The 10568-nt window shown below is 37.6% G+C and overlaps 1 protein-coding gene across 2 annotated transcripts in view; it reads left to right on the top strand.

Annotated features, from left to right (window-relative positions):
- The first annotated feature begins 8 nt into the window (after positions 1–8).
- PDZRN4 (PDZ domain containing ring finger 4) overlaps positions 9–10568 on the top strand; it is a 350607-nt gene continuing 340047 nt past the window's right edge. The window contains exons 1-3 of one of the 2 annotated variants that reach the window (XM_029955731.1): positions 9–159; positions 2552–2638; positions 4490–4597. In XM_029955731.1, coding sequence (XP_029811591.1) covers positions 109–159; positions 2552–2638; positions 4490–4597 — 246 coding nt within the window. In that variant the 5' untranslated portion in view covers positions 9–108. Of the gene's footprint in view, positions 160–1006; positions 1089–2551; positions 2639–4489; positions 4598–10568 lie in introns of those variants that run through there. The other variant, XM_029955732.1, reaches the window with a different exon arrangement.

Below are 10568 nucleotides of genomic sequence, written 5' to 3'. Positions count from 1 at the left end.
GGGCTGGGGCCCCGGCCGCGAGTCCTCGCCTGGAGGCGGCGCGAGAAGGCGCTGCGGGGCGAGGTGCAGCTCACGGCCCGCAGGTACCAGGACAAGTTCGCCCAGTACATGGCTCACGTCCGCAACTTCGCAAGAGACCTGGGCGGCGGCCACGGCCGGGTAAGCGCAGAGGGCTCGGGCACCCGGGGCACGATTGGGGTGGACCGAGGACCGCTTCTTTCTGGTACTTCGGGATTCCTTTGGAAGGTGACATCCTTCTGGACCACGCAGCGGGAAGCACCCACCCGCCCTGACCGCACTCCGCTCTTAGTGTCTTTCGGATGTGTTAGTATTGCATTTGAGAATTGTCTCCCTTCCACTTCTATTAGGATTGGAACGAATTAAACAGATTTAATTCCAACTTTTCGATGGAGAAGGAGGAATTAGGAAAACTCATTTTCCCCACCCGTACCCTCGCTCCATATCTTTCACTCTCCTCCCCTACCCTCTCTGCCATTTTTAGGGGGACCTCTGGCCTGTTCCTAAAGCCAACCAGAAAAGGAAAGCCAGGAAGTGAGGACTTGTCAGACCCTGACTCTCCTCTCCCGGTGCCCCAGTATCCCCGCGACCTTGCGGGTCGCACACCTTTAGCTCTGAATGACTTAGTTTCCCTACCAAGCTGCCCGCATCGCTTCTGCTCAGTGCAGGGACTCTCCGGGATGTGAGCAACCAGGAAACCTCGAGCTGGGAGATGAAACGATGGGGTTTCTTAGACCTACAGAGTTTTCATTACCCCGACCTCCCTTAAAGAATCCTTCCTTTCCCGAGGATTTCATCATCGGTGGAGTGTGGGTGTGTGGCTTGGCGGACCAAATCTGAGAGCAGCCACATCCATCTGCGGCCAGACGAGCCTTGGGAGCCTGTGGGCAGCGGCTGTTTCCCTTCTTTGTCGAAGCTGCTTGCCCCGAACTGTGCTGGGACCCTGCCCGCTTTCAGACTGAATAAACAAGCCTCTTTGCAGCACCCCGTGTGAAGAGGCTTGTTTATAAAGCTGTTACTTCTCTTCTGGAGGACGTCTGCAGTGTTTGACATTGTTGGTCGCTGCCATGGTGAGCAGGGGTTTAGCAGGACTCGCACTCCATTCAAGGAGCTGTTTTCATTCTGCAGCGTCCCAGGGAGGAGCAACCCGGGACCATTCCCGTTTGGGACTGCTTTGCACTGCCTCCAACCCAGGCATGGAGTTGAGCTGCGTCTGCCCTTGAACCTAAAAAAAAGATAACTGAAGTGTGAGGGGCTAAAATGTTGCCACTCTGATAAAGTGAGGCACACTGCTTCTCAAAAGACCGGATGCTATTCCTGATTCTTTCTGTATCCTATTTATATCCAGGCAAATTTACGAAGTGGGAAGATCCAGAGAGGAGCCCAGGAATAGGCTCTGGGTAACCAGGTTGTGTTCCAAGGTTGTAGGGAAGCAGTGGCCGATGGAGCAGCAACTAGAATCATATGACAGAGAAGTCCATGCAACAAGTTGAGCTATGATTCTGAGAAATGAGGAAAACTGTCCATGATTTGCGGGCTATCAGAAGGCTTCTGTGTGCACCTCAGAAACGTTTTCCCACTGCCGGTAGGGGCTGCTGTGTGCACTGCCTCTGAGCCGCTCCTGGGAAGCGGTGGTGATGGTGGCAGAAGTGGTGATGGTGCTTATGGAATTTTACGTTTCGGAAGTAATTGCCAAATATGTAATTTCGTAGGACAGTTCATAGTACCCATAGCGATGAATAAACCTCACCTAATCTGGCACTGTCTCATATTTGAATTGGTCTTTATTAATAAACAGGTTGTAGATATAATTCCTATTTGTTTTACTACTATTTGGCTTCCGGGAAAAATACATACTATTTTACTTGTTACAAATTCTCTTTTTATCTTTATTATTTATTTTTTATAGTTTATTGTCAAGTTGGTTTCCATATTACACCCAGTGCTCATCCCAACCAATGCCCTCCTCCATGCCCATCACCCAAATTCTCTTTTTAAAATTCTGCAGGAATTATGCAAAACCAAATAAGAATGCTATTTAAAATCAGGATTACTGTAATTTAGATCCTACATTACAATAAAATCCAGATATCACTTGTCGAATTTTATCTGTAGCTCACTAATACTTAAATCTCTCAAGTTCTCCAAAGTGAAATTTTTACATAAAATTATTCTAAGATTCTTTATTACACTCTAAAAAAATGAGGATACTTGTAGGGTCACCAGAAATCTGTTTTAAATTACAATGAAGGCAGAATTTGATGCCTCATTAGGATAAAAGAGATTGATGTGTGAAAAGACAAAGTCCTTTAGACATTTTTGAAAATAGCTACTTTTCTCACAAGCATGGTTTTTAAAAAAATACATACTTTCAAAGTACAATTAGGAAGAAATGAACCTTCTCTCAAATTCAACCATCCTTAATTTTAAGATTTTCTTCATCTTAAATAGTCACTTATTTACAGTTTTTTAAAAAAGGCTTGTAGCATTTATTTATTGTTTTTACATAGTTATTTTATCCCTTTTCTTCTAGGATGGAGAACATAAGCCACTCACCATTGTGTTAGAAAGAGAAAATGACACGTTGGGGTTCAATATTATAGGAGGTCGACCAAATCAGGTAACCTACCTTGTTAATGCATAACTCACTCTTCCCTCATAAAACAATAAGACAGCTTTCACTGATGGATTTTGAATGAAGAAAACAAGTGATTTAATCTTTAAAATCGTGGTTGCTATCAAGTGTCAGATGCCTTAATGCAAATATTCCGGTACACAACTACATTTTTTGAGAAAACAAAACAAACAACCGAACAGCTAACAAACTTGTTCCTCTTTGCTACTTTTAATAAAATCACAGTAGGTTTCACATTGTATTTACATTGTGTAGCCTCATTGGTAAACTTCTTAAACCTATTTCATAATAATGTGTATAGGCACTGTATAGTTGAAAATATGAGGCAACTTGATAGCCTGATTATACCTTCTATTTATTCAGCCAACCTCCTCAATTTTCAGATGCTAACACAGACCAGGCAGTTTAAAATTCATGTTGAACAGATGAACAGTTGAAATAAGTTGAAATAAGGGATCATTGTTTTCACAGGTATATAAACAATACCATGTTAAAGAAAGACGGTTGATTCAAGATATTTTTGGCTTCCCAAATCAAATCCTTTATTTAACTGAATGAATAATATTTTCTATGTTGATGCCAATTGTTTTCCAAATGCATGACTTAAAAACTTAAACCAGATACTGTAGTTGTGGAGTTCTTTTATATCCTCCAAATACTACATCAACTTAATTTTCACTGTAACTAGAAAAAGGTGGTGGAGTTCAAAAAGATGCATGCTCTTTAATTTTCTCAATAAAGTGCCATGAAATTTTTGCATCTTGCATTACAGATGTTGTCTAAGGAAACTGTCTTTTAGTTGTTGGTCATATACAATGTTTAGGTCAGGATGGCAATGACATATTTCCTTCTTACTCTTTAGTTTGTCAAAAACCTAGCGATGAATGACTGCTGTGCTTCTTTTTCTAGAACAGTCCCCATTTATTATGAAAAGATAGAAGTCTTTTCATCATATCATTTTTGTTTTCTTTCCCCCTAAGGAGTATTTTTATAAAATGCAAGCTAGGTGTTTGACATTTAAATGACATTGGCCTTTTTTAAGAGGCTCTTCAAATTCATGCTAAGGAAGGCTAATTAAGGAGAAATAATTTTATTTAAACTGCCATGAAGTAAATTGACATTTAAAATGATTTTTATAGTATGTTGGGCATTTTACCTAGATAAGTTCTGCAATATAATTGTTTTTCCATGACTGGCTAAAATGTCCTGTTTGTATTATGTTGGTTATATGGTTGAGATTTAACTAATCATTAGGCTCATTGCCCCTGGAAATGTGTAACGATTAGCGTTGAATGGGTTCTCTTGCAGTCAGTGTTGATCTTTTGGGATTTCACACTTGAGCAAGCTCCAGGGCTGCCCTGTGAGTAGCTGAGGTACGAGCTGTAGTTCCAATCACGAGGCTAAATTACATTTTCAAAGCTCTGACCACATCTCAAACCAGTTACGTAGTGAGACTGGATATGTTTTTTGTTTTCCTGTAGCTCTTTTTAATTACTCGATCTCTCTAGAAGGAAGATGTTTTCTAAGTAATACTTAGGAACCAGTCAGTATCACCTTGTGCATACCCTTTCCTCATAGCTTTTTATGTACACCCAAAAACATGAAGGAAATGGATAATCTTGTCAGAAATGTTGGACTCATTCATTAAAGCTGCCATCTTGATTAATGACTATTTGGTATTAAGTAAGTTAAGATTCAGTGCCAAATCCCCAGCTGAGAGAGAGAGAATTGGATGTTAAGTCAGGATTGGCAATGATATATTTACTAAGTTCACCTTTATCCAACTTAAGATTTTGTTTGTATCTTTCTTACTGATAATGGTTATTTTTTTTATAGAATAATAAGGAAGAAATATCAAAGGAAGGAATTTATGTTTCAAAAATTTTGGAAAATGGACCTGCTGACAGAGCAGATGGCCTGGAGATTCATGACAAAATCATTGAGGTAAGACAATAATAAAACACCAGTAAGAGCCATGGAAGAAATATTTGGACGTTTTAAATTTTGAAATTTACTGTTTTATCTTGACATGGTACTTATTAGAGTATCTAGCTAGAGTATACATCTTATCTATATCAATTATTAGATATTGAGAGAAAAGAATAAATCCCCTGGTTTCCAAATGTCTTAATGAGTATCTCTGCATAAATACATTGCTCTCCCCGGGAGGTATGAAGAAAGTTGTATGATTATTAAAGGATTAATTTTGTATGGCATTTCAAAATATGATAAATCTCTGATGAAGAACATTTTTGATGTGTCTTTGGGCTTCTTATTATATGTTACATGGAGAGTTTGGAATTATTTATACAATAACTGTTACCATTTCTTAGTTTAATATGGTTATCTTGTTCATGTATTTTTCCATGGCGGGGGGAGAAACCGATTTTTTTTTTCCTATTGCAAAAACCTGGTGGGAACTCTTTATTTTCTCAAATGTGTGTTGTAGCTCTATTGTAATATTTAAGGTTGAGGAAGTAAATTATGTAAGTTAGTGAAATTTGGGCTGGAATAGTGGAATTTTGGGTCATTGCCCTTTACTACCAAAGTGCTTTTGAAATTTTAACTGATTACAATAGTGGGATTTGGTATTACTGGAAATGATGAGAGTACTTTTATCAGTGGACTTATTTTCTATGTATTAGTAAAGGCAAAAATATAAATTTGGAAGGTTTATTTGATTCCACGACTTTGGAAATATTCTGTTTATTCCAGGTTCTATCATAACTAGTGGTGTCTATCTGAATATCTATATAAACTCTCGGGATGGAGAGGGTTCTTTTTCTCTATTAAACTTTGAAAAAACTTTTAGATATTCATTTATCATCTGTGCATTAAAAAGGTTGAATTTTCAGTAATTTGATTTTGGATAAGAGTAAAGAATGAAGAAGACCCAGTAATTTTTCTGTGTCAGGAAAGAACTCATAACATCTAGGAATGAGCTGACTAGGTATTTTGGGGAAGAGAAAGGAGATGCCTTTGGCTGAAAAGCTGGGTTGTATCTGAAGAGGTCTTTTGTATTAAAGTTTTCTTCTTCCAGTTGTGTAACCAAGAAAGTACAGACCTACTTTCACTGATGGCTGTCCAGTTTGTCTTGAAAACTTGCCTAGTGGAAATATTTACATGCTGCAATTTGTAAAGTTAGAAACTTTTCATTTCTACTCAGGTTTGTGCAATATGATTTAAAGGGCAACATAATTTAAACAACAAAATAATCATCCCTGTTACTTTCTGCCTTATCTCTAACACATTTTGGTTTTTCCAGTTAAACAGAAATGAATGCCTACATTTGATACTCTTAGAAGGGCTAATGGAAATGAATACATATATTCAATTAGCACACACACTCAGAAATATACACAACAGAAACATGTAATGGAGCTCTAAAATACATTTTTTTTTCTAGCTAGGTAACAGTGTTAGGTATGCTTCATTAAAGTTGCATTAAAAAGGAGGAGAAGGATTTCTTTTTTAAATTGTGATATAGCACTTCTGTTAAAATTTCATTTTTTTAATGTGAAGAGGTAATTTTATAAAAGCTGTGGTTGATGAATCAAGTGCATGTAGATATCTATCTAATACTGTTACTAATATATCTCAAAATAACCTTATTTAAATCATATAAAGAGCAAAGAGATCAAGCATGTAAGTATAAATTATAATTTATACCCAGCTGCAGTATTATTATTATTTCACCTTGATGAGCTTGAAATTTGCCTCAATGACAGAAATTTATCAGTGCCTCTTTTATGCCAGGGTACATTGTAATAGGCATGTTTTTATTATAGTTTTATACTGGATTCATGTGAACACATTTGCAATTAAAAATGAGTTAGATGATATACATATTTTTGGAATGCTGTCTTAAGTAGCGTGAAATATTTTAAAAGGAATACCTTAGAAATATATCTCTCATATTTAGTGGTTCAGTGATGCCATCAGCTTTTAAAGTGAATAGATATTTGCGACTTTATGTGTACAAACACACATATATAAGTAGCATGTTTGATCTTGTGCATATATATGTGTAAAAGACCTTATATAACAATTGTAGACATACTCAATTCCTGCCAATTATTTTAGTTCATCTGCCATTATGGTATCTGCCAGGCTTACATATTTTATAGTAATGGGAAACTAATATGATATATATGATTAATTTAAAGAGTTCAGAGACAGAAAACAGATTTTAAAATTGGGTAATATATTTTCCATTTTTTTCTGCTCGGTGATTTGTTTATTGAACTAATTTGATGCAATTTTTTTTTCTGTTTTTGAATTTGAAATGGTTATGCTGATTGATACCTGGTGCAACAAATAAATTTATTGGCAGCAGAACGTACACAGAAGTTCAGATGCTACGAAACTACCCATATGAGCTAACTGCCGCAATCCCATGACTAAATGCTTTGAGTTTAGTTATGTGACTGAAATAAAAAATAGAAACTATGACTTCTTTTTACTTATAGTCAAGATATACTAAAATATTTTGTCTAGCTAATTGCTTAAAGCACACATTACAATAGGTTTATGAATTGTTCTTATAAAATAACAAAATTTTCCTAAAATCATTTATCTGGAGGAGAAAGTAGATATATTAAAGGTCTGGTTCTGTTGATGATTAAAGAGATTTTACAAATTTAATAAAAATATTAGATATAACAATTTTCCAAACTTTATCAACAGCCAACCACTCTAAAAGCATTATTTTTTAAATAGTCTCCATTCCACTGAAGCTGGTCAAATTCAAGAATCATAAAAGAAAAAAATTATAGTCATAAAGTAAGTCCATGTCATAGTTTCACATGGTGCAAGGAAAATTCTTTTGGAGTCAGTCTCTTTGAGCAACTATGTTTAGTAGTTTCTAGATGTTTACACATCCATATTTGTTAAAATATGTATGGTGTAGATTCAAAAAAGAAATCCGCTGTAATGTTGGAGTTGCAGTATTGGGTATCAGAGTATTTCTGGAGACTGAAAAGCCCGGAGACCTTGTTAAAGGCATTTTGAAGCATGGTAAAAGCATCATTTGCATGCCTGTTTACACCCTTTCAAGACTCAAAGGAGCCACAGAAGACTCTTGATACTATCAGAGGCTTGGGCACAATTCTGTAAGAGGACAGTAGCATTACCAAGCTTATCATCATGTTGGGATGCCTGCGGGGTGTGTAGGAGTTGAGAATCAAAGTTCACTGCTGCTGTCAGCAATTATTCCTCTGCTGTTATTTCACTGAGCTGATAGCAGGCTGTCCAACCTTAACCCCAGAGTGGGAAGGTGAAGAGAAGGGTGGAGAATCATTCTTGGCTCTTCGTTCCCACTTTCTTCTCTCCACCCCTCCCCCCAGCTCCTAGCCAATGCTGGGTGGCAGGAAAGTCCACCCTTCTCTTAGCTTCTGGAGACCAGGGGGTAGGGGTGGAGGTCTGTGAAGTCTATGGGAAGAACAATGTAGAGCAGAAAGCATTTTTCTATAGTGTATATATTAAAGTCTTGCATTTATTTAGTTTGAAATTCATAATGAAATGCAACACACAAGACATTTTCATATACTTTAGAAACAGTTCTCACATCGAACAGTGTCAATGTAGCACTTTCTAGAAAATGATGAGTGTAGTACTAGCAGAAAAAACTTTACAAATGCAATGTCTCCACAAGAACTTAACTATTCCAGACTGCCAACTACGCTCCTTTATTTATCTTTTGCATTCTCCAACACCGCACTGCTAGAGTAAAAATCTTTGATGATTATTGTGTTTATTTGCATAAGTCTCCACACAGTTCACTTATAAGTGCAAGCACAGGAAATGTAAATGCAGATCGGAGCTAGACATTTAGGAATATGCTGTTGCCTCCGACCCACAGCGTGCTCCTCTGTGCCTGGTGGCAGAGTGCACCTCACTGCCTCATAGCACAGCCGTGCTAATTTGCGTATGCTTAGGAAGTACTTACAGGTTTTGTAGGTTGCTTGTAAATCTGGTGGGGAATTAGTTTTTTGATAAATTGCTATTTAATTTGAACACATCGCTGAACCCTTTAGTAGCATACGATTATCATCCCCACATTTTTAAAAGTGTTTTTTAATTGTTTAAATAACATTGACTGATTATCTGAAAGGAAACAGAACTGAAAGCAATCATGTTAGTGCAGGTAAAGAATTACATTGTATGAGATTTGTAATCATGATTAAATGCTACTTAAATTGACTGCTGTTTTACCATGATATAGTTATTATTTAACTGTACATTTTAACATGGTGAAAAATACTGTGTTGTAGTGGGAAAAGCATGAATCCTGGAGTCAAGGAGATCTGGCTGGAATCCCTGTCCTGTCTTTGTAAACCTTGAGCAAGCCAGGTGTACCTCCATTTCTGTGCCATTCATGGTTGCTGTGTACAGAGTGTGCTCAGTACAAGGCAGGTTCTTAGAACACACTGTTGTGAGCATGATGTGTCTCTCAGCTTATGCAAGTAGTTCGTTCTCCAGAACACAGAGACAAGGGGTGTGGAGATACTTTCCTTTCTTGGAGAGTCCAGGGCACTCTCTCCCCACTTTTTAGTCATTCCCATTTCTATAGACACCACGGTTTGGATGAGTAAATGTAGGAAGTTGTAGCTCATACATTTTCATGTATTCATATGGACACTCAGATGCAAGAAGGGCTGTGGGGTAAACTTCGTAACTATTCACTTATGATTTAATCCAGTCATTCAACAAGTATTTATTAATTGCCTCTATGTTCCAGACAGCATCTCTGTCTTATGGAAATAAGAGCAATAAGAACTATTCTCTGGCGTCGGGAGGCCTGTGGTGAGGAGGTCCCAATTTCTGCCTGTACAAGGCAAAGCAGGACTTCATGGGAAGTTGCTCCTTCAACCCTTACAGTCTTAAATGGACAGCTCCCTCTGATCCTAGCAGAATGACACTGTGGATTTATCCTAGTTTTCTGTTCTCCCAGGAGTAGTTCAATTCATTTTAAGAAATCACAACATAGGGCTAGTAAAGTAATAGCATCTGTGAATGTAAGACAGCAATGTAGTTTCAAGAAGGGGCGTGGGATTTGAATCGGGATCCTGGCCTTGACTTTATACTGGATTGTCTTGCAAAGATTTTTAACCATTCTTATTCTCAGTTTCTTTCCTATAACTATGAGGGTAAAAACAACTAGTAACTCAGATCTTCTCTTTAGATAATCATAGTGTTTTGCCCTTCTACTAAAGTTCCATTGTTAATTAAGTATTGTTTTGGGGTGCCTGGATGGCTCAGTCATTTAAGCATTCAGCTCATGGTTTTGGCTCAGGTCATGATCTCACAGTTCTTGAAATCGAGCCCCACATCAAGCTTCGTGCTGACAGTCCAGGCCTGCCGGGGATTCCCTCTCTCCCTCTCTCTTTGCCCTCTCCTGTTCACTCTCTCTCTCTCTCTCTCTCAAAATAAATAAACAGACTTAAAAGAAAAAGTATAGTTTTATTATAAAATAAAGGTTGAAAGGAGTTAAAAGCTACAAAATTCCAATTATAAAATAAATAAGAAACGGGGATGTAATGAACTGCATGGTGACTATAGATAATAATACTGTATTATATATTTGAAAGCTGCTAATAATAAATGTCAAAAGTTCTCATCATAAGAGGGGAAAAAATTCTGTAACCATGTATGGCAATGTTGTCAACTAGACTTGCTGGGTTGATCATTTTACAGTATACATAAATACTGAATCAAGTTGTACACCTGAAACTAATATATCATTGTATGTATGTCATTGTACCTTCATAAACAAATAAGGGTATAGGTGCTCTGATGAGTTTTTTCATAATACAGAATGATGAGAGTGGGAACCGCAGTCAGACCTTACCCCCCACCCCTGGCAACCAGCAGTCTGTTCCCTGTGTCTGTGAGCTTGTTTTGTTTGAGAATTATA

This window comes from Suricata suricatta, chromosome 10 (genome assembly GCF_006229205.1).
Source record: "Suricata suricatta isolate VVHF042 chromosome 10, meerkat_22Aug2017_6uvM2_HiC, whole genome shotgun sequence".
NCBI lineage: Eukaryota > Metazoa > Chordata > Mammalia > Carnivora > Herpestidae > Suricata > Suricata suricatta.
This window is presented reverse-complemented; position numbering and strand designations above follow the sequence as displayed.